Below are 23,489 nucleotides of genomic sequence, written 5' to 3'. Positions count from 1 at the left end.
TGGGACATGGTAGTCTTTATTGTGACGCTCAGTGGAAACACCTGTAAACCAGCTTACTGTAGTGGTGACAGCTGCGACACATGCTAAGGCACTTTTATTATATAAAAAGGGGGTGCAAGTCCCACTCACTCCTTCGTGACAGCGACTGGGACTTGAATTCAGAGCTTTTCCGGCATATGCAGCTTCATGATTTGATTTTGTTTGTTTTTTTTCCCTTTTAAAAAAAAAAAAAAGCCTTCTTGCCATTCGGGAGTCTAAACACAGCATTTACAAAGCAGTGAGGCGCACAGGGAAACTCGGCAACCAGTGTAGACCATTGTCGGACAGGCTACTTTCTTCTAAACACAGTTCCAGGGGAAAGGCAGTGAAAACACCCAGAACTGTAGCACTTGCTCCAAGAAAGAAAAAAAGAAAAACCTTTTTGTTTTTCTCTTTCAAAACCATCCATGGAAGGCAGATCTGAAGCTATAGCATCGGCGGGTGCAGCTCAGCCACCCTTGGCCCGTCCTAGGAGGGGCGCGAGAGAGTGCACAGTGTGGGCCCCAGCTCTTGGATAGTCTGGCTGCCAGGCCTGCAAGTCCCTTAACCATTAAATATATTTGGTCCCCTAGAGTGCTGGGAGAAGCCACCGGAAGGCTGTTGGCCTTTCCAGTGTGGCCCTGATGCCCTGTCTGGTTGCCCCGGTGCCAGGACAGTCTGCCCTGGGCAAGGGAGGGGAGGGGCATTGCACTTGAGACATCTGACCATCAGAAGGAGCGGAGGCACACGTGCTACCCAGAAGGGAGTGGGGTCAAGTCCCCGAGTGCCCCATGTTCTGCACCCAGCACAGAGGCGGAAGCCCTGGACTGCTCCTTCTGGACCAGGAAGGGCCCGGGGAAGGGGGCCATAGGGCGGGTGTGAGGTCACCATGTGTGATTGCCAACAGCAGAGGAAGGAGTGGGGAGGAGGAGGCAGCAGGGGTGGGGGGTGGCAACACTTCCGGAGGGCCTGAGCTAGTAAAATCTTTATCTGAAGAAAAAATAGATTCATAGAAAACTCTCGTGCCCACTCCCATGGCTGCCCTCCTTGCCCACCACCTGTGCTTTCAGGCAAGTGGGGCAAAACCTTGCTGGTCACCGGCCTGAGCCAGCCTGGACTCTTTGGTATCAGATTCTTGAGGGGTACGGAGGACTGGAAGGGCTGCAGCAGAGGAAGCCAATGCCCTCAGGAGGCCTGGGAGGAGGAGGGGGGGGGGGTCATGGTCAGAGCAGTCTCAAGGCAGGGGTGTGGAGGGCTGGGGAGGGGAGGCGGAGCCGTCTGTCTGTCTGTCTGTCGTCTCGGGCAGCAGAAGATCCTACTCGGCTGGCTTGGCCTCAGCCCCGTCTGCTTTGCCATCCACCTCCTCATCTGAGCAGTCGCCGGTGCCTTTCCGGACAAGTCGGCGGGTCACGACAAACGGCAGGTCCCCGCGCCTGTGGGCAGGGGACAGAGGCAGTGTCAGCGGGGCCCAGCTAAGGAGGACGGACGGCCCAGTACACAGATTTCAATGTGGCCAGGGACACCACTCCTGCCAGGGGAAGTGAGGCAGTACTGTGCATGCAGCACTCTCTGGGGAGTGGGCCATCAGAGCATCGCCAGCCATTCCCTGCCAGGTGTCTTTACCACAGAACACCAGCAGAGGGCGGCTGAGTGGAGGCAGGTGGCGCTGCCTTCCGCAACAGGTGCCTGAGCTCAAACCTCAGGACCAGGCAGGCCGAGTGCTGACCGGCAGACCACACGCCTAATTCATGTGGGACCCTAAGTTCCATCCCAGCACCCCAAAACAAAAAGAACCAAGTGGACCCGGATGCTTGGGGAACAGCTGTTCACACAGAGGCCGGGGCATTCTCTGATCACATTAGAAAACACAGATGAAATTCTCATGAGTCTTATTTTCATGCTTTAAAACAAGATTCTCTCTGACTGGAGGAAGAATGAGACTTTCCAAGATCTGCTGCGATCGGCAAAGCTCTAACACTAACAGAAGCCTGGCTTTCCTTCCCTCACGCTGCATCGTGATGCCAGCTTTCCCTCTTGGGCATCTCCTTGGAGTGCAGACTCAGGCCAGAAAGCCTCCAGCAGCCAATTCAAAAAACCCTAGCATGGAAACACCCCCATCAGGCTTCGAGTTCCAAGAAGACAGGCTGTTAAAATAGGCTGGAAAAGCCAGGTGGTGTGGCCACGCCTTTAATCCCAGCACTGGGGAGGCAGAGGCAGGTGAATCTCTGTGAGTTCGAGGCCATCCTGGTCTACAGAGCGAGTTCCAGGACAGCCAGGACTACACAGAGAAGAAGCCCTGTCTTGAAAAACAAAACAAAAGGCTGGGAATGAACTGCCAAGAACCTGCTGTTCATTCAAGAGCCCGGCTAAGCCCCAGCGGCAAGGAGACCCCGGGAGGGCACACTAGGGTGGAACCCCTATGTCTGTCACTACGCACCTCTCCTCCGCACACTGGCTCTGGACGGAGATGAGTTTCTGAACAGCGCTCAGAACAAACTACCTTGAGAAAAAGCGTAAGGTCCAGGGCCGGGAGGCGGGCTCACCGGGAGGCGGGCTCACCTCAGTTTGCTCTTCAGGGAGCTGACTTCTCGGTTCATGGCGTCGGCCGTCTCCGTGGCATCCTCCAGCTCACGCTGCAGCTTCCGGCGGGAGGCGTTTGCCCGCTGGGCCTCCTCTTCGGCCTCCTCCAGCTGCCGTTTAAGCTGCTTCAAGCGGGTGGACGCCTTGTCGGCCTGCGGAGACACGTGGCTGAGGTAAGGGGCTCTTCAGGGCAGCCCCCCGGAACCGAGGCTCCGCCTGAGCACAAACCTGGTCCTTGAACTGCTCCGCATTCCTCCGCTCGTCCTCCACCTGCAGCAGCACATCCTTCAGCCTCTTCTCCGTCCGGCGCACCTGCTTGGAGGCTGCCTGGCGCTCCCTGGACAGGACAGACATGGTGACTGAAAGGAGATGCTCTACCAGCTAACACCGCCATCAAGACGGCAGCAACCGGAATCTCCACTTCCCGGGGCCACACGGAGGCCTGGAGGCTGAGGCCCCAGTCTTTTCTGGACACCCAGTAGCTGCCATCTCAGGATGGGACCTGGGCTGACCCATGAGACCGGTGAAGAAGCCAGTCTATGGAGAAACTGAGGCTTGGGACCCAGAATGAGCCTCATTACCTCCAAGTCTCAGTTCTGAGCCCACAGACAGCGAGCAAGACAGGCTGTATCCCTAGGAACAGCCCAGAAGGCCCCCAGTTCTGAGTGTGGGCTACAGGTTCCCATCCAAACTCCACATACTTCTCAGAACCAGTGAGGATGGCGTATGGGGCCTGGACCCAACCTGCACTGACAGGAGGACCAGCACTGCGCCCTCAGCCGGGGTGGGGCACCTACTTGGTCTCGTTGTCCAGCTGTTCCTCCAGCTGTGCAATCTTGGCCTCCAGGGCAGTGATGGAAGCCTTGTACTTGGACTTGACAGCACTCTCCATCTCCTGCAGCTTGGCCTTGAGCTCCTTGTTCTGACGTTCCAGTTGCTGCCGCGCATTCTCATTCTTCTGGGCATGGCTGCGCTCCAGGTTCAGGTCGGTGTTCATCTGGTCGATCTGCAGGAAGGGAGTACGGGGGCCTCAAGGGAAGGCTGGGTCCCAGCTGCAGGGACACAGCAGGACCCCCTCCTCACACACCAGGACCACCAAACATCCCAGCTCTCTCAGAAAGGAACCTGCCCGGGAATAGGACCCAGAAACTTCCTGGAACCTGGTCTTAAAGCCACAGGCCTCCAGAGTCAGAAGCAATCAGAGAACAGTGGACATTCATCCCATTTCTGCCCAGCACGGTCTGCTTCACCCCAGGGAGATCCCAGCGTGCAGGGGCAGCGGCTGTCCTGGTGCTCACCTGCAGGTTGGCCTTCTTCAGCCGGTCGTTGATGAGCTCCGTGTTGCCCTGCTCCTCCTCCAGCTCCTCCTCCAGCTGGGCAATGCGGGCCTCTAGTCGCCGCTTCTCCTCCAACGCTAGGGCCCTGGGGAGGACCCCGACAAGTGAGTCCCTGCACCACTGGGGGGGTCCTCCAGGCACCCCTGGGCTTCCTCCCTCTGGCTCACCCTTTGCCACTGCTGTTGGCGATCTCGTCGGCCAGCTCATCCCGCTCCTGTTGGGCCTGGCGCTTAGCTCGCTCGGCGGCTGCCAGTTCCTGCCACAAGGACCCAGAACATGACCCACTGGGACCGACACAAGCTTCAGTGCCAGCAGCCCACCCATATCCTCTCTGGGCCCTTAGAACATCACTCTGTGCCCTCCGCAAAGCCCTTCCCCAGGAACTCCTCTAGCCCACACAGGGTCAGTTCCACCCTGGGGCACCTTTAGGCATGTGCTTATAAAGCCACTATGTCTAAGTACTTAGAGTCAAGCCAAGAGCCAGGGCTATACAGGAACCTCCCAGGCCTAACAGGGACGAGACCCGCAGTGCTGGTCCCTCTGCATATGGTAAGACCAGATACTGAGAAGGTTTATGAAGCAGGCTTGAGTCCAGGACTCTGTGCCCACCAAGGGCAGCAGACGAGCTGTGGAAGCCTCCAGAGCACTATCATAACGGTGACAGTGGAGGGTGTCATCCCACACCTGGTAGAAGAGCCGTGCCAGAGCAGAGGATCTGACTGAGGATCTCATAAACCAGCAATGGCACTTTGTGGGGAGTCCACCAGATCCGGACACACCACCCCACCTCTCCCCACCATGTGCTTCACGTGGAACCAAACCAGCAGCCCAGGGGGCACTCAGGACCCTCCTTGCCAGGTGCAATCGCAGAAGCTCATAATCAACACATCGGTTCATGAAATGGACTGGGGGCTAAATGATCGCATTTTCTTTTAAGAGGTGGGTCCGTTGCCCAGTACTTGAGGGCTGGATCTCATCCCTTCCCCATTACAAATGTGCACACGCATGAACCCACACACCACGCCCTGCCGAGGTGTGTGGCTAAGCCGTGGAAGGACCCCTTCTATTAACTCCCTCCGGGAGGTTGCTGTTTCTTTCTTCCCCTTTCTGCCCTTCCCCTCCGGAAAAGGCTGCCGCTCACTGGCCAGAAGGCAGCAGCCCTGCGCCCCACAGCTGGCCCACCTCCTGCAGCTGGATCATCTCAGCCTCCATGCTCTTGAGCTTCTTCTCGTTCTCCTTGGCCTGCGCCAGGATCTCCTCTCGGGAGGCGCGTGTGTCATCCAGCTCCCGCATGCAGTCCTTCATCTGGGCCTGTGTGCACAAGAGGTTGGCATCTCCACCCACTTCACACCTGCTCAGACACCCCTTAGGGACCACATCCCCAAAAGGGACCTTCTCTGAGCCTGGCACCATTTTGGCCAACTTTATAAACGGGCAGAAAAGTAACCACAGGCAGGTGGCTCTGCACCTTGTCCTCCTCCTCCAAGGACTTACAAAGCATCTCTCCACAGCACTGACCCCTGGATACAGGGCAAGCTGCGCCCTTCTTAGAACTTCCTGCTGACTTGAAGCTGATGCCAGTGGCACCAGCCAATGGCGGCCAACCCACACAGTCAGTGGCCAGGGGAGCTCAGGGACAAGACAGCAGGCACTAAAGGCAGAAAACTCGGTCCCCTCTGCCATCCTCCTGCCGTCTGTTCCCAAGCTGAAGACCCTCCGTAAATAGCCCTCTTTTTCTTCTGCAGACAAATCTCACAACGGCATTCTCAGAGGCAGAGTGGGACTCCTGTTATACGTGGCTCTTAAAAATGCCACCAACAAGCTGACGTTCTGTGCCTCACAACCTTGCCCATGTGACATTTACTCTTCCCTACTGCTGACACACTAGGCATGATGGGCCGCTCAAGAGCTGTTTTTATTACCGTTAGTCTTTAATCACTAGTGAGTGAAAATTCCAGGTATGTTGCCCCAGGCTCTAAGCCACTTCTCAGAACCTGAACAGTCGGTACCCGGTTTCTTCTGGAAGTCTGCTTTTAAGCGGCCACCATCCCTGACTCATCTGCATGTCCAGCTACCTTCTCCTTGGTTTAACCGACTCAGCCCCTCTTACTACTGTCTCCATTCTGAGCCTGAACCTCAGCTGTGAGACAAGCTAGCAGCTCCTCCAGACAGGCTCACAGGGGGCAGGCCCTGACTCCCGGCCTCTACCGAACCCCCCATCTGCGGCTAACCCAGGTCTGCCTCTACCGAACCCCCCATCTGTGGCTAACCCAGGTCTGCCTCACCTGGAGCTTCCGCAGCTGCTTGATGGCCTCCTCCCGGTTCTTATTGGCTGTGTCGATGTGCGCCTCCAGATCCTTCAGATCCATCTCCAGCTTCTTGCGAGCCGCCATGGCCATTGAGCGCTGTTTCCTCTCGTCCTCCAGCTCCGCCTCCATCTCCCGTACCTGAGGAACACCAGCAGAGCTCAGGAGGCAGGGATCATGCTTGAAGCTCACTCAAGCGCTGAGCTCAGAGGAGCTCGGGCCAGTCTGGGAGATCCAGCGGGCCACGGAGGCCACCAAGGCACAAAGTAAGTCCTTGAGCCCTGGGACAGGGGACTGAGAAATGAGGCAGTGGGAGGGTGGTCCAGGAGCCCCTCCCAGGCCCAGATGCTGCGTGAGGAGGCAGGAGGCAGTCCCTGGTGTCTTTTCCAGGGGCGGGGAGGCCACACACACCTGTCTGACCAGCTGCTTCTTCTTCTCCTCGCTCTGTTCATCCCGGCCCTGCAGATCCCGCTCAAACTGGGCCTTCATGGCCTGCAGGTTCACCTCCAGACGGAGCTTGGCATCCTCAGTGGCCTGAAGCTCATCCTCCAGCTCCTCTAGCTGGGTCTTCATCTCCTCTACCTGCTGCTCCAAGGCCCTCTTGGACTTCTCCAGCTCATGGACCTAGCAGAGAGCCCGAGTTAGTTCAAGGCACAGATAGCAAGGAACCCTGAACTCAGACCCCACACACCCCGCCTCTTCTCCTGGGCCCCGGGCCCTAGCCCAGCACTCACACTCTTGCCCACGTCATCCTTGGAGCTCATGAGGTCCTCCATCTCTGTACGGAACTGCTTGTTGAGCCGTTCCAGCTCTGCTTTCTGCTCCATGGCCTCCTCGAGGGCCCGGGCCAGCGACAGCGCCTTTGTTTCCTTCTCACGGGCCTCGGCCTCGGCTTGGTCGCGCTCCTCTGCATACTTGGCAGAGATGGTCTTCTCCTCGGCTAGGAGCTGGGGAAAGAGGTCGGTCGTACTGTGAGGCTGCAGACCACTGGGGTCCTACAGCCAGACCCACAGCAACAGGCCCAAGGCTGCTGCCCGGGGACTGGCTGACTCCCACGGTGAGAGCAAGGATTCCTCTAGCACTGTACTAGATCTCTGCTTTGTTTTTTTTCTGTTGTTGGTGGTGGTTTTAAAAAAAAAAAAAAATTGAAGATTTATTATTATGTACACAGTGTTCTGTCTGCATGTATGCCTGTAGGCCAGAAGAGAGCACCAGATCTCATTAGAGATGGTTTTGAGCCACCATATGGTTGCTGGGAATTGAACTCAGGACCTCTGGAAGAGCAGCCAGTGTGCTTAAGCTCTGAGCCATCACTCCAGCCCTCTGCTTAGGTTTTTCGAGACTTATTTTCATCTCTCTGTATGTGTGCACCATAAGTACATGTTCAGGTGCCAGTAGAAGCCAGAAGAGTGTGTTGGATTCCATAGAGCTATAGTTACAGGTGGTTGTGAGCTGTATGGCATGGGTGCTAGGAATCGAACTCAGATCCTCTAGAAGAGGAGGAACTGCTATTAACTGCTGACCATCTCTGCAACCCCTCTGCTTAATGCTATGATTTGTTACCAAGAGCCCCTTTGAAGAGAGCCCAGAAACAAAATCACCACCCACCCTGACCCCTGGCAAAGCCTTGGCTCTCGTAAAGAGCAGGTTGACTGGATTCTTGAAAAGATGCGAGTCTGGCTGCTTAAAAGCTTAATTAAATCCCATGTGGGGCCCTCCTCCAAATACCGCCGCAACCTCTGTGCCTGTTCTGTGTGGACTCAACCTTGCTATCCCTCATCTTCCTGCCCTCCTTGTCCTTTTGGCCCATTCCTTACCAGCTCCATGGGTTGGGGGACCTTCGCATGAAGGGCCAGAAAGGTAAAGTACATTACCTAGAGGCAGTAGGCCATACAGCCTCTTGTAGCAGCTCGGCCACTGTGTATGGCCTCTTGTAGCAGCCACTCAGTTCTGCCACTATATCACATGAAGAGCCAGTGGCAGCATATAAATAAATGTGGCTATGTATAATGAAACTTTAGAAGAACATGAGGCCAGTAAGATGGCTCAGCAGGTAAACGTCAAGCTTGATGACAGAAGACACTTCTGTTAAGTTGTCCTCTGATCTCGACAAATCACTGTGGCACAGGCATACACCAGCCACACCAAATAACTACATGTATTTAAAAAAACAAAAAAAAAAAGGTTCTAAACATGGTAGAGGCTGACTTTGTCTGTCCCTTGTCGACCCTGGGGTTTTACTTTGTTATTCCATCTGGCCCCAGTGTCTGCATCGCCATGGTGGAACAAGGGCTGGTTAAAATCTAAATCTTAACTCCTCTTCTGGTTACTTCCTCCCCGGCCCCTCACCAAGCTGCAGACCGAGCACCTGGCCATGCCCACCGCACCGCACTGCCTAGGGAGGACACGGAAGGTGGAGTGGAGGCCACACCTGGTCGAACTTCTTCTGCTTCTTCTCCAGGTTGGAGACGCTCTGCCGCTGGTGGTCCAGGTCCACCAGCAGGTCGTCCAGCTCCTGCTGCAGCCGCGTCTTGGTCTTCTCCAGCTTATCGTAGGCGGCCACCTTCTCCTCATGCCGTTGGCTCAGGCCTTCCAGGTCCTTCTGGAGCCTCCGCTTCGCCTCCTCTGCGGTCTCCAGGCACCCTACCCCATCCTCCATCTTCTTCTTCATGTCGGTCACCTGGGCAGGACGGGGAAGGTAAGCAAACACCCACACTGGCACCTGGTCTGGACACGTCTTTCTCCAGGACGACTGGGGACCAGCCTGCTGCACCATGGGGGTTCCAGGGGGTCCAACCCAGTTTCGGACCCCCCTCAATCACTTCCCTCTTCCCACCTGGGCATGGAGGGTGGCGATCTGCTTCTCCAGGTTGCGTTTGGCCTCCTCCTCCTCCTCCAGCTGCTCTCGGAAGGAGTTCTTCTCATCCTCCACCTGCTTGAGCTTGGTGCTCAGGCTCAGCTTCTGGCGGTTCTCCTCCTGCAGCAGCTCCTACTCGGAGGACAAAGGGGACTCTGAGGAGGGGCAGTGCCACAGCCTGGAGCCACCACCACGCAGAGACAAGGACAGGATATGTGCTCAGAAGTGTCTGCCCACAAGACGCACAGGGGTGGCAGCCAGGGTTCTTGGGGCTTCTGGGTCCTGACACTGTCCTCACCTGTGTGTCCTGAAGCTGGGACTCCAGCGCAGAGAAGTCCTTGGTGAGCTTGCTGGACTTGCTGTCAGACTGGTTAAGGAGACCAGTCACACTGTCCAGTTCCACCTGGGTAGGGAAGAGAGAAGCAAAGGCTGAGTGCCCGGACTGTTCTGACAAGGCTGGACTGCTCTTGAGCTGAACCGTGGGGGCCTGGCTGAGGAGCCAGCATGAGGAAGCATACTTATGGGACAGCAGGTGAGGATGGCCCAGGCCCAGGGTCCAGCAAACACCTCACCTGCAACTTGGTGACCTTGTCAGCCAGCTCGGTGCGCACACGCTCTCCTTCGCTGAACTTGACCTGCAGTTCCTGCAGCTGGGCCTCCACCTTCTTGCGCTTGTGTTCCGAGTCTCCCTTGCCCTGCAGCAAGACCTTCACCTCATTGGCCAGCTCTCCTCGCTCGTTCTCCAGGGTCTGTTTCGCCTTCTCAAGAGTAGCTTTTACCTGGAGGAGGAAGCAGGGGTGTAATGAGCACCCAGGGTCTGGTACGGGCCTGGGCTCTCTGAAGTCCACAGAGGCAAGGACTGCTGCCTCTGTCTCGAGAGCCCTGGAGAAGGAAAGCCTCGGTCACACCTATTCTCAAATCCCTAAGAGTGGGTAAAAATACTGCCAAGCTTTCCTCTCTGAATGGGGGGACCATTTGAGAATTATGAAGTTTCATGGGTCATCTGTAGGGATTTTAGCAGCATTTGTAATACAAAGAAAACTGCTCCTAAACTTGAAATCTAATGCTCAAAGCACTAATGTGATATTCTTTTAAGAACTAAGAAGGTGTCAGGTGTGGGGGTGCACACCTTCAATCCTAGCACTCAGGAGACAGAGGCAGGTAGATCTCTATGAGTTCAAGGCCAGCTTGGTCCAATCGTGAATTCTAGGCTAGCCAAAGTTACATACATAATCAGACCCTGTCTCAAAAAAACAAAACAAAACAAAACAAAACAAAACAAAACAAAAAAAACCCCACAAAACTAAAGACACGCAGTTCATAATATAGATGCAAAACAACTCCATTGCACACAGCACCAAGTGGGCTCGACAAGCAACAGGACCCTGAGTACAAAGCCATGCTGGGTAAAAACACTAAGGAACGGCTCTCCCAGTGCTGGTGGAGGTGCAGCAAGGTCTGTTTGTAAATGTTTTAGATTGTCACACGAAGAGACTTGGGCTGCTCTAGCTGCCACCAATGGTGAGAGGGGCTGGAAGCCAGAAGGGCAGCAGAATCTGCCTGGAAAGAGTCGCCAGGACATCACCAGGGTTTCCCAGTAAGACAGTCGCTGCTGGTGTGTAAGAAAGGGCCACCTAGTCAGAAGAGACCATTGAGGGCCCTTTGGCTCAGGGTCAAGGTCATGGGTCTAGTAGGGTGTTACAGATGAAAACATGTCATCATCAAAGAATCAAACACCTTTGATACAGACGCTTTACATCATGATCAGCTCAACCTCAGAAAATAACAAGACAGACAGAGTAGCCACCATCCTCCTCTGCTGACATGAACACTGAGGCATGGAGGAACTTATTTGCCCAGGCATTCAGACAAAGTCGGGGCCCAGCCATAGGTCTGGGGCAGTCGACACTGCACCTGTTCTGTCCTCCCCGGACACTGGTTTAGATGCAGCAAGGCCCATCTGGGCCCTCCCCAGACATAGCCTGCCTTTCCCAGAGTTCCCGTACCCGCTTAGTCTGCTCCAGCTGCTCGGCCAGCTCCTCCACGGCCTGTGAGTGCTTCTGCCGCATCTCCTGGATCTGGGCCTCATGGGTCTTGGCCTCATCCTCCAAAGTCTTCTTCAGAATGCTCACTTCCTGCTCACGTTTTGACCTAGAGAGAAAGCACGCTCAGAGTGGGGGCCAAGCATCCCTGGGGGACTCTTATCCCTTGGCTCATCTCGACTGCAGAGGCCTAAAAAGGGCAGAGCCTATTCACGTAGCTTCTCCTTCTCGCTCCTGGATTTTTTAGACAAGTTTTTACACGACCCTGAACTCCTGACCCTCTGGCTCCATCTCCCAAGTGCTGGATTACAGATGAGTTGCACCACACCCAGACTGCACAGATTCTCTACCATTGACCTCCCTCCTTAACCATCCATCCACCCTCAGGCCCAATCTAGCATGCAGACTGCAGAAACTCGTGCCTTTTCAGGCCTAGTAGGATCCACCCTGTCTCACCAGGTTCTTCAGCAGGGACTCTTCTCAGCGAAGAAGCTACTGAGGAACCATCAGCACGCATGCTCCCTGGTTCATGCCAAGTCAGGCCACGATGTGTGTGCAGAGGACTGTGCTGTGTGTGTGATGTGTGTGCAGAGGATTGTGCCATGTGTGATGTGGCCTGGCCTCCCCAGCTTCACCTCCCTGTCCTTCATGGCCATCCCACCAAGTGGCACACCTCAGCTCCTGCTGAGCAGCCGTGGAATCCAGAGTGTCCTCCAGCTCTGTCTTCAGTGCCTCCAGCTCTTCTCCAAGATCCCGTTTCTGCTTCTCAGCTTTATTCCTGGAGGCTCGCTCAGACTCCAGGTCTTCCTGGAGCTCAGAAATCTGAGCTTCCAGTTCTCGAATCTTCTTCAGGGCCATGTTCTTCTGGGCAGCTTCTTCTTCCACTCTGCCAAAAAGATCAGTGACATCAGTACTGGGCCACCTTAGGAAGGTGCAGCCAAAGCAGCATCTGGCAGTCACAATCATGGACTGAGGGTCAACCTCAGCAAAGCTCAACCATCCAGGATGTTTAAGAACAATACCATGTCGAGCCGGAGAGATGGCTCCAGGGTTGAGAAGAGCACTGGCTGCCCTTTCAGAGCATCTGAGTTCAACTTCGAGCACCCACATGGCAGCTCAGGCTGCCTGTAACTCCAGGTCCAGGAGCTCTGATGCCTTCTGCTGGCCCTCAAGTAGACACCACACACACACACACACACACACACACACACACACACACACACACACTTAAATATATATATATTAAAGAGAAATACCATTTGAGAATTGGATAGAATTATTTCATTTTCTAAATTAAGATTACCTTAAATACATTAAATTCAAACATGTACTGAAAAGATTAAAAGGAATAAAACATTGTAATTCATGATGACTGTAAGTAAAAATGTGGATGTGCTTTGAATTTACATGAGCACTGTACAACAATAGTGGCTGGGGAGGGGAGGAGGCGGAGAAGAGAAGGAGGGAGGGAGGGAGTGGCTGTACATGTGAGGGCAGGGCATGTATGAGAATCTCAACCTTCTGCTCAATCTTGCTGTGAATCTAAAGTTACTCTTAAAAAAACTAATTTTTTAAAAATGTAAACAGGGTGGTGAAATGGCTCAGCAGGCAAAGGTGCCTGATGACTGAGTCCAGTCCCTGGGACCCACACGATGGAAGAAGAGAACTGACTCAGGCAAAATGACCTCTGACCTCCCACGCGCTCTGTAGCGCGTACCCCTTGTGCCACCACCACCCCAAATAAGCAAATGTAAAAAAAAAAAAAAAAAAAAATTAAAAAGTACAAAAATTATTTTTAGTATATGCCTATAGCCACAAAATAAACAAGTAAGGAAAGAGGAGGGGGCAGGGGACCAGAAGGAGAAGGGGGTAGAGAAAGGGAGAGGAGAGAGGGATGTGGGGAGGAAGGGGAGGAGAGGGAGGGAGGACTCCAGAGAATGGGTTGTAGGTGACTTTCTGTGGATCAGAAGTCTCCCCCCATGGCCCTTCTGCAGCAGGAGCAGAGAGCATGCTCATGGCTCCCCGCAGCACCAAGAACAGTCAGGAAGCCACAGCACATGGGACGCTGGCCAGTAGCGGGGCCTCACCTGGCCAAGGCGGTCTGCAACTCCTCCTCCTTCTTGGCCAGCTGCATCTTGAGCTCGGCGATCTGCGCCTGGAGCTCTGCGATCTGGTCGCTGAGGTCCGTGGAGTCTCCCTCCAGCTTACGGCGGGTCTTCTCCAGTTCCTGGCGCTGCTTCTCCTCCCTACGGAGGCGCTCTGCCAGGGAGGGCGGGGGAGACACAGAGCCCTCAGTGGCCACACTCCTGCCTGCTCTTAACTGAGTGTATAAAACCAGACACTGTGCACTTGTAAGACACACGGAAGGTTTAAAGGGACACCATGCACACACCCACACCCAGCTCTGAGATGGAGAAATAGCTCCACGAGCTACCAAGGCCTCTGTGTCTCTGTGCCCAACACATGCCATATCAAAGCTTCATGCTTATCACTCCTCGCACAGACAACCGTCCAGTCACGCAGCAGTGAGTCGACAGCCCAGACTCCCCAGAGAACCAGATCCTGTCCCTAAAGCCTGATGGCCGTATGCACGGCTCAGCAACCTGGGTGGACAGGACGCTCATGCCCAACGTGACTCACCTTCCAGGTCAGTGATCATCGCCTCGTGCTTGTTCTTGAGCTTGGCCAGGCTCTTGGACTTCTCCTCCTCTTCCATGAGGTTGGTAGTGAATTCGGCTACTCTGTCTTCCAGCAGCTTCTTCTCCTGGAAGTGAAGAAAGAGTACTAGAGTTCAGTGTTGGCTGAGGACACTCTTCAGCTCTTCCAAAGGAGGATTCAACCAGAAATGGAGGAGTCAAGGGTGAACACTTAAACCTTACACACTGGTTCAAGTTCAGGGTTTACTGGGTCTAAGAGGTGACTGGCAAGTTACCCTAGACATCTGGGTAAATTCACATCCTTAGACACTAGAAATGTAGGTGTCCAAGACCTCCCTGGGGTCAGGTAAGAAAGACTTCTGGATATCAACTGATTTAACCGAGGGACAAGTAAGTGGTCATGTCCCTGCCACTATGAGAGGATGCCACCTGGTATTTCCTCAATCTCAAAAGCTTTGGGATTTCCTTTACCAAGGAAAAATGGTAAGCCCCTCCCCCAGCCTCTGTATTCATGAGAAAACCCCTTTACACTTGGAGCTGGTGCCCAGAGGCCTTGGGAACCCTGAGAGAAGCAACTCCCTGCTGAGCAGAGCTGTGGCACTACAGGTGAACAGGCGGGCAGGCATGGCCCTGCACCGCCCAGCTTTCCCCGTGACGGCATGGCACACCAGGCCCACCCCGTGACGGCATGGCACACCAGGCCCACCTTGGCCAGTTTGCAGTTCTGGTCCTCCATGATGATCTGGTCCTCCTCCAGCTTCTTCAGCTTGGCCTCAGTGGTCACTTTCTCAAGCTGCAGCTTCTGCCGGGCACTCTCCTCCTCCTCCAGCTGCTCCTCGAGTTCCTAACGGGAGAGGACACGCAAGAAGGGCGTGTGACACACACACTTGGCTGGCACTCACTCGGGGAACCCGACTGGCACAGCTTCACACTGTCCCCAGGGCTGCTCGCGCCAGCATGCCACACAGAGGGCCGTGCGCTGAGGCCACCTGCTTGAGGCTGGTGGAGCAGGGACCAAGGAGAGAAACTCAAAAGCCTCAATGCTCAACTGGGTAGCCGCATAGAGATTGAGAGCAACCATCCCGAACAGCAAGCTTCCACAGAGACACCCAAGCGGACAAAGAAGGCTGATGTGACGACTGAATCCGTGTGCCTGTCATGGGCCGCGGGTTGTCCAGAGACGGTGAGCCCCTAAGCAGCCCTGTGTGCCCCGCCCCGCCCCACCGGCAGGTGCAGGTGGTACCTGGATGTTCTGCTGCATCTTCTTCTTCTCCGCCTGCAGGTGCTGGCAGCGCTCCTCCTCCTCCTCCACCCTGGCCTCCAGGTCATGGCAGATCTCCTCCAGCTCTTGCTTCTTCGCTGTCAGGCGGGCCCGGAGCTCCTCAGCCTCGGCACACAGCTCTGTTTCTGCCTGCAGCTGCTCCTGAAGCTGCAGCTTCTCTGCCATCAGCTGCAAAGGGCAGAGGCAAAGGCTGAGCTCCCTGTGCCCTCCCTGCAGTCCGGATGGGACATGTCTCCCAAGGCAAGCACTAAAGGCTTGGCTGCCGGCTGACGGCACTGTCAGGAGCTGACGGAAACTTTAGGAGCTGGGGCCTGATGAAGAAGGTCACTGGGGGCACACCTTCGGAGGGAATATTAAGGCCTTGACCCCTTCTTTCTCTCTGCTTCCTTGGCTCTGCTCCGCCACACTCCCTCTACCAGGACATTCTGCCTCAACAGGGCCCAGAAACAACAGAGCCAGTGACCACAGGCTGAATCTCTTAATCCCCCTCTGGAGTTATTTATCTTAGGTGCATTGTCACAGCCACAGAAAGCTGATGTGCACTCTTCAGGCAGCTCCAGGGTGGGTGCTTACAGCTTAAACTCCCTCCTCCAAGAAAACATGGACGAGAACAGCTTCCAGCCAGAAGTACTCAAGCTCCCACACAGCCCTTACATCCTTTTGGGGCTTTCCTCAAGAGCTTCGGATGTCCGTAAAAAGGACTGAAGGGTTCTATGGTAGGGTGGGACCTCAAACCAGAGCTCCTGAACTCGCCTCTCCACTGAGCAGCCTCCCCCCGGCACATGTGTGTGTGTGTGTGTGTGTGTGTGTGTGTGTGTGTGTGTGTGTGTGTGTGTGTGTGTGTGTGTGCGCGTGCGCGCGCACACACACACACACCAGGGTGGTATAAAGAGATGCTGAAGACGGCTCTCCCACTAGACTGCAAATGTTCTCTAAGCTGCAAACCAGCCTGCCTGTGGTGACCACTAGGGGGCAGCACTGAGAGCAGCTGGGATGGATGGGTGGAGTCTCCAGCCGCCTACCTGAGACTGCAGAGTCTCCATCTCTGTCAGCCTGTTCTCAGCAACCAGGTGCTTCTCTCGCATCTTCGTTAGTTCCATCTCCTTGGCCAACAGCTCATCCTCATGCCGGATCGAGTTCAGCACGGGCTTGACCTGGGGGAGAAGACAGAGGCAGAGTTAAGGCTGGCTAGGGGTTGTCCACCTCTGGCAGCCCCCTCACTTCTGGAATACAAGCTCTAGAGATGACTTGGGGAGGAGGTACAAGCAGGTACAACCTTCCTGGAAGTCAGTCCTGTGCAACAGGCCTCTGACCCACTTAGTTATGTTGCAGGGAAACCATCTCTACACGTGCATAGAGATGCTCATGACAGCACTGTTTATAGCACCAAGATTCAGGAATGATACACAGAACCACCCTCTAGGGAATAATCCTAGTAACTGATGCTGATGGGAATCTCAAACAGAAAGCGCAAAACACAAGACTGTGTGCACAAGTCGAAGCCTGGCTATGTAAGAATGCACAGTTTACAGGGCTGACATTTACTGCAAGTGAGAAAGGAGTGTGAGTTAACACAGAAACATCACAGTGCAGTTCAGTGTGAGGGGCCCATGAGTGAAGCTTATACTCTTCCTAATGCTCTGGTATTTAACACTCTGCAGTTATCATACATTATAAACTAAAGAAACCAGAACACGTTACAAAGGAACTTTTTTTTTCTTTTTGGAGACTGAATCTCTGTGTAGTGCTGGCTGTCCTGGAACTCACTCTGTAGTCCAGGCTGGCCTTGAAATCAGAGATCTACCTGCCTCTGCCTCCTGAGGGCTGAGATTAAAGGTGTGTGCCACCACTGAGAGTGTAAAGTAGAACTTCTGAGCAGCTGTCCTGAGGTACCTCAGGAGGCTAGTGTCTCTCACATGGGGCTGGAGTGCTGGGCAGCGCTTTACCTACAGGAGCTGCTCTCTAAGTTGGCCCAGCCCAGGCACTGCCATTCATAGCAAACAAGTGGTAATGTTGGCACACACTGGACAGGACCAGGTTAAGCTCACACTGCTGGGCCCTGGGGAGCTGTAGGAAAGGCTTGTGATCTGGACAGCAAGCCCTACATGAGCAGCAGGAGGTCGAGCTGCTTGTGGAGCACCTGGCCACAGCCTCCCAGGCCACAGCCTCCCAGCACCCACCTTGGTGAAAAGCCTCCACCACTGCCAGTTACGCAGCCTGAGGTAGGCGGCGCAGTTCCTCTGTAGGACTTTCATGGCGGTCAGCTGCTGCTGCCTCTTGGCAAAGGCCCTGTAGGTGAAGGGCACAGTCAGCAACTCAGAGTGAGGGAAAGCACACAGGCACCAACAGCCCTGGCTCACGAGTCACCAAACACACGACTGGCAAGGGCATGCGTCATTCAATCACTGCCCTCCACTGAGGCACTCTCAGGCATAAAGGACCGAAAAAACCAGTGACAGACCCCACTCAATGCAAGGTCATGATTTCCAACTGTGCCCAGGGGACTTGGACTTGGGGTATCCACCCACGCTGCCTCCCTATCTGAGCTGCTGGAGGTGCACAGTATCAGCAGACAATGTGCTGAAAAGATGTGTAGGGAGGGGGCCTCCATGTCTCCCAACATCACAAACCCATGCTCATCCTGGGGTGTGGAGACCCACAGAGGCTTTCTAGTGAGAACTTACTCAGGGTCCGAGCATCTGGGCTTGCTTTACCCAGCAGGAGTGCATAAGGGGATGATCTGACCACGGGCGTGGTTACCAGGTGTTTGGAAGGGTCTACACTTGGCTGTACAGTGTGTTTTGATCTTGCAAGAGGGAGGTCTTTTGCCTCTCCCTTGGCATTGTTATAAAAATCCCTTTTCAATAAACCTAGAGGCTGCTGGGTATTGACCCAGGCCCTCCTGAAGCTATCCTGTGTCTCTGCCTTTCTCCTCATAGTCCAGGTCTATCTTTCTATCTAACATTTTCTCATCCCTCTCTCCTTCACCTAAGAACCCTTCTGGAAAGGTGGGAGCAGGTCAGAGCTGGACTCCCACAGTCTCCCACACTGGGGCTCAGAGCTCACACTGGGACATGCCCTGGAGCATGACCAGAGACTCTAGGACCTGAATGTTGCTGCTCTGCCTGCTGCCCTATAGCAGGGGAATCTGAACACACTGACTTTACATTCGGAGCTCAGGATGCCTCCATGGAACATACCATTCTGTGAGGACAGGCACAGATGGGCCTGGGGGTCATGGTACAAAGTGAGGATTACAATAAATGGACACTTGGGGACACATCAAAGCTCGGTTGCCTGACTCCCACATGTCCCTCTAAACTCCTTCACAAGCAGCCATTTCTACCCATCGGCAGGAGAAATCCAGGAAGCAGAGAGGCAGTAAGAGCGTGGGGCCCACCCACAGACAGGTTCTGCCTGGCCCCAGAGGCTTTCAACTACAGCAGTCTAAGCTCTCCTCAGCGACAGGAGCACAAGTGAGGGTGTACGGGGTAGGGGTCCCGGCAACTCACTTCCTGGCCAGATAGCCCCTGCAGCAGGCCTGGAAGCCAATGATGACATCGGTGATCTTCAGGTCCCGCTCCTCCTCCAGATGGGCTAGCACCCCTGCCCGGAAGAAGACTTTGCTCTGGCCGATGCGGTACAGGTTGCTGTCAAGTTCCAAGGCTTTGATCTAGAGGGAAGACAGACCACTGACTGCGCCGCTCTGTACCCTGAGGAATGGCCACACCCACCTCAGCCCAGCCGTCCCACTGGTCCTGGGAGGGCAGCTGCACCTCCTCTGTGAGCCTCTGCCCCGGGACCAGAGAACACAGGACTCGGGGACACTGAGAGGAGGAACAGCGAGGAGCAAAGCGACAAACCGGACTGTCAAACCCGGGACTCCTGAGACCCCTCGACCTCCTGCCTGTGCACCCTCTGGAGTCACACTCCACAAATGCTCGACCAGGACACCGTCCACTGTGAAGCGGCTGAAGCGCTTTGGCGCTGAGATTAAAGCAAGTGCCCTCCTGGGCCTCAGGACCTGGCACCACCTGGAGACCCTGGGCTGTGCCCCTTAGGAGGCCACTTCTCTCAACTGCAAAAGGGGGTGGTGATGTGATTTAAAAAAAAAAGACAGCATACAGCAAATAAGATGCCTCCCTCCCAGCAGGGCTGTGGGCACTACCCAAGAGTGTCAGAAGCACTCAGCTCAGGGGGAAAACACCCAGTGAGTACCAGGCAAGCTCAGTCGTCATGGCAAACCTGACCGACTCCAGTCAGGGCAGCAGGGCTCTCTTAGAAAGCCCACCTGTTAGGGGGTTCTCTGCTGTCAATGACTGGGTTCACAATCACCCAGGAGACACACCTCTGGAAGTCTGTGTGAGGATGTTTCCAGAGTTTACCTGAGGATGGCACAGGTAGGTGACACCATCCTAAGGACTGGGGTCCTGGACTGAATCAAGGAGAAAGGAGAAAACAGCTGAGCGCCCCTCATGTCTCCTGCCTGATGCAAAGGCCACGTGACCAGCCGCCTCACTTTGTCTTCCCACTACCCCTCTACTCCCCCATAACGGACTCTACCCTCAAACTGTGAGTCAAGACAAACCCTCTCCCCTAAGGCTGCCATGTGTCAGGTACATGGTCCCAGCAATGAGGAAAGTGACTAACACCGACAACTACACGAACCACCAGCCCCTGTCTGTCTGGGAGTGGAGGGATTTACAATAATCTCAGAGTGGCACTGTCACTGAGTATTCTACACGAGTTCTAGGAGACCTTTGCTCCTGAACAACCTTGCTAGTCTGGCAAGAAGTCCTGGTAGAAAGACCAAAGATTAGGGGAGGAGGTGGCCTGTCCCTTGCCTGCACCCAGATCTCTTACCATGTGACAAGATCTAGGAATAGCCATACACATCTTCCCTGAAGAGACAGGGAAGACTTTAGTCTCTGTAGGAGCACAACCTACCCGACAAAAAGTGGCCAAGGGTCCAGGGGAGAAAACCCCCCCAACCCTGCCTTGCCCACTACTGGACAAGCATCTGGACAGCAGGCAGCATCCCCCCACCCCACTTCCTTCTCATCTTAATCTCCCAATCACTGAACAAACCTTCTGTGCATGAGAAGTGTTGGAAATTTTTTCTTCCAATGCCTCATCCCAGCAGCCCCTCTTCACGACTCTTTTGAGTCAGCAAGCAGTGGCCGCTCGCACAAGCCAGGCCGGGAAGAATAAGATGCATAAGAACTACAGGAAAGGGCCGTGGTGAGACTGAACCCCGCGTGTGGCTACGGGGCACTGGGACCATTGGTCACTACATCAAAACCCAGAGTGTGCACTACACATCAAGCCAGGGCAGGAAGCATCCGGAGGAAAGCCCAGAGACACAAATTCCAGAGGCACAAATTCCCGACGCTGGGCCAACCCCAAGACCACTCACAGTCCTGGTTGTGAGCTGCCATAGATAGACACACTGAGCCAAAGGAAATGAGGCCAAGAAAGCAACAGAATGTTCCCCGAATGGAACAGACCAATTCCTGTCAAAATCCTGTCTCCTACAGCCTAGTCCTCGGCTGTCTGTCCTGGTTCCAACACGTCCCTGACCACCGAAGGCCTTCGAGGACAGCCTCTCAAGGCACTTAGAAAACTCAGAACCTGAGCACAAGCAGAGAGCACGCAGCACAGGCATCCACAGATCAAAATGACCGTCCCACAGGGTGGCCACATGAGCAGCTGTGACCTAACTGCCAAAGGTACCCACTCCAGGGAACCGCAGCAGGACTCACCATGAGCACACACGCCTGCTTCCCATCCATGAAGCCCTTCGGAATGGAGTTAGGGGTGAGGATCTCATACCTGAGGAAGGAAGAAAAGAAAAGTTGGTCGTTCCACCCATGCTTCACTTCGGCATGGACTAGAGCTTAACCAAAAACTAAGGTCCCCCGTGTGGGGTAGCAGGAGTTCCCAGAGTTCCCAAAGAGGGGGTCCCAGCCCAGTTGCACCCTGCTCTTCCTTTGGCTAGATGGCTGAGGAGGGGGTGAGTCTGGAAAGGGTACTGGAATGTTTCGGCCCCCAGGAATAAGCTGTGCTTGCTCCCTGCTAACTGCACAGAGTCCTCATCGGGGACCCAGGGAGCCACACTCGCCGCTTCCCTGGACACTGCAGGTTGGCCCACAAAATAAATGGCTGCATCATGGGAACTCTCTTCACTCAACAGTCACTAGACACATAAGCCCAAGTCACCAGCACCATGGCAAACGCTGCAGCACTTTACAAGCCGGCTCCACAAAGTCCCTTCAATGCCCCAAAAGTGTCCGGCTGCATCTGATGGGAACAGCCCATCATCACTCGCAGAGTGACATTCCTTCCAGCAATAAGAAGGGGACAACTCTTCTCACATGCTGGGTTCAGAGAGATGCCTCCTATGTTCTCGGCATCTAAATGCTAGGTCCCCAGCTGGTGGCCTTGGGAGGTGACAGTGATGTCTCCTAATCCTCTGAAGCTATGAGCCCAGTGACCCTCTCCTCCTGTAGGCCGCCTTGCCTGTGGTGCCTTACCACAGTCACGGAGACAGTGGTGGCACCGGAACTAAAAACCATCTCCCCGCAAGGCACAGCGAACGGTGCACAGAGCTGGCCAGACCCTACTGTTCATGGATGGTAGTAACACAGCCCCAGCTAAAGGTTCTCAGGAAGCCGTCCACCTGAGGCTTACTCTTCATGTGGCCTGGGCCAAAGAAAGGGCTCGGGCCAGCTCACCTCTGCCGGAACTCCTGGAAGACCACTCTGTTGGGAAAGCCCTGGCGGCAGATGCGGATGCCCTCAAGGACGCCATTACAGCGCAGCTGGTCCAGCACCAAGTGTGGGTCCAGTTTGCCAGCCTGGAAAGGAAAGCGCATGGGCTCACTACTGTATCCAGGAGCTAATGAGAAAGGGGCAGGTGAGCCCGGCTGGCAGGGACACGGCTCTGTCCCGCCCCACCACGCCAAGTATCCTCACCTTCTTCTCATGGTTGGGAATGATACAGCGGACGAAGTTGGGGTTGGTGTTCCTCAGCGTGGCCATGAGCTTGGCCAGCTGCTCCTTGTACAGCTGCCCAACGGTCCGGAACATGCCCTTCCGTGTCTTGAAGGCACCGGGTAGGGCTGTCTCCGACATGCCAGCCACCTGGTCCAAGCCGATGATTCGATCCACTGTGAAGAACATAAGGCTTGTGAGTGGCAGGGCCACACCGACGGAGCAGGGGGCACAAGAGAGACAGACATCAAGACAAAAAGGATAGTCAGTGTGGAGCTGCAGGACCCTTCTGACCAGAGCTGAGAAGTGCAAAGGCCTCTGGGTAGGAGAGACCTGACCTGGGCAGGAGGAACCTGGGGAGCGACAGCAGAGTCCTGAGACATATCTCCAGTGCATCTCCAAGGCTGACCTTATATGCTCATGTCCCCTACCCTAGCCAACTCTGGAAGCCCATACTCCCAGGGAGAATCAGTGAAGCTGGTAATGTGTTTGGGACAGAGAGAATTCTCAGAGGTTGGCTCTGGTGTTAAACCCTGGCTTCACACACGTGGGTTCCTGTGGTCCTAGCTGACAAAGAAATAGTATCTTGCCTTTACAGTGACCTCTGCTTATAAGCACTGTGCTAAGAGCCAAGCACTGATCTCCAGACATGTTCTGCCACTGTAGACAGGGCTCAGAGTAGTCTCTACATACACATGGTCCTCCCCAGCTGAGACCTCTAAAGCAAGGGGGAAGGTCAGCACATGGCAGCATTAGAAAGAATTTAAAAAAACCAGTTCCAGCCCCAAGCACTTCCAAGGTTCTCCTTGGAACATTTATATGGTATCACATGGTGCTAGGGCGCTGCACACAGGCCTTCATCCTCTAGACCAACCCAAAAAGACATGGCTCTTGTCTATATGGCTCCTGCCCAGCAGCAGTGAAATGAACTGCTCTCTCCAAGGTAACAACAAAGCAGCAGCCATTGAGATCAGTGTGGAGCATGGGCTAGGGTTAAATCTGAAGGCTTCCGTGGATAGACATGAGTTCTGTGGCAAAGACCGGTTCCTACTCCTGTGTGATCAGATCTCTTATATACATCAGGACGGTTTAAAAACAAACAAAAACAAAAACCACTTGCTTAAAATGGAAGCCACAGTGGAGCTGCAAGCCACCTGATCTCGGTACCCACCATGGTGCCTATTTTACTGGCCACCAAAGTCTGGGGGTGAGTGGCTGGAGAAAGCACTTGGGTCCTAGAGAGGAAGATGAGTGTGGTCCCACGGGGACTGGTCCCTGTATGTGTCCTGCTGCTGACCTACATAGCCAGTGCTCTCTGAGTGAGTGCTGAAGGATCACACAGCTGCCCTTCAGCCACAGACACACAGTAGCACAAACACCTGAACCTCATGCAACATGCACAGCGGTCCAAGCAGAAG

General features: G+C 54.7%; 1 protein-coding gene across 1 annotated transcript in view; it reads right to left on the bottom strand.

The window, feature by feature from the left end:
- Window positions 1–23,489, bottom strand: part of Myh9 (myosin heavy chain 9) — an 86,285-nt gene continuing 62,796 nt past the window's right edge. Inside the window, exons 16-41 of the mRNA XM_059246895.1 lie at window positions 22,054–22,247; window positions 21,814–21,935; window positions 20,842–20,911; window positions 18,592–18,752; window positions 17,260–17,368; window positions 16,102–16,233; window positions 15,041–15,247; window positions 14,504–14,641; window positions 13,781–13,904; window positions 13,228–13,399; window positions 11,814–12,026; window positions 11,105–11,249; window positions 9,671–9,877; window positions 9,397–9,501; window positions 9,078–9,230; window positions 8,673–8,921; window positions 6,976–7,188; window positions 6,653–6,865; window positions 6,221–6,382; window positions 5,118–5,246; window positions 4,103–4,191; window positions 3,897–4,020; window positions 3,396–3,604; window positions 2,827–2,935; window positions 2,578–2,750; window positions 1–1,451 (exon numbers count right to left, since the gene is read on the bottom strand). Of these exons, the coding sequence (XP_059102878.1) occupies window positions 1,334–1,451; window positions 2,578–2,750; window positions 2,827–2,935; window positions 3,396–3,604; window positions 3,897–4,020; window positions 4,103–4,191; window positions 5,118–5,246; window positions 6,221–6,382; window positions 6,653–6,865; window positions 6,976–7,188; window positions 8,673–8,921; window positions 9,078–9,230; window positions 9,397–9,501; window positions 9,671–9,877; window positions 11,105–11,249; window positions 11,814–12,026; window positions 13,228–13,399; window positions 13,781–13,904; window positions 14,504–14,641; window positions 15,041–15,247; window positions 16,102–16,233; window positions 17,260–17,368; window positions 18,592–18,752; window positions 20,842–20,911; window positions 21,814–21,935; window positions 22,054–22,247 (4,040 nt within the window). The 3' untranslated portion in view covers window positions 1–1,333. The remainder of the gene's footprint in view (window positions 1,452–2,577; window positions 2,751–2,826; window positions 2,936–3,395; window positions 3,605–3,896; window positions 4,021–4,102; window positions 4,192–5,117; window positions 5,247–6,220; window positions 6,383–6,652; window positions 6,866–6,975; window positions 7,189–8,672; window positions 8,922–9,077; window positions 9,231–9,396; window positions 9,502–9,670; window positions 9,878–11,104; window positions 11,250–11,813; window positions 12,027–13,227; window positions 13,400–13,780; window positions 13,905–14,503; window positions 14,642–15,040; window positions 15,248–16,101; window positions 16,234–17,259; window positions 17,369–18,591; window positions 18,753–20,841; window positions 20,912–21,813; window positions 21,936–22,053; window positions 22,248–23,489) is intronic.

Source organism: Peromyscus eremicus, chromosome 20 (assembly GCF_949786415.1).
Source record: "Peromyscus eremicus chromosome 20, PerEre_H2_v1, whole genome shotgun sequence".
Classification (NCBI taxonomy): domain Eukaryota; kingdom Metazoa; phylum Chordata; class Mammalia; order Rodentia; family Cricetidae; genus Peromyscus; species Peromyscus eremicus.
The sequence above is the reverse complement of the archived record's forward strand: the minus strand, read 5'-3'. Positions and strand labels throughout refer to the sequence as shown.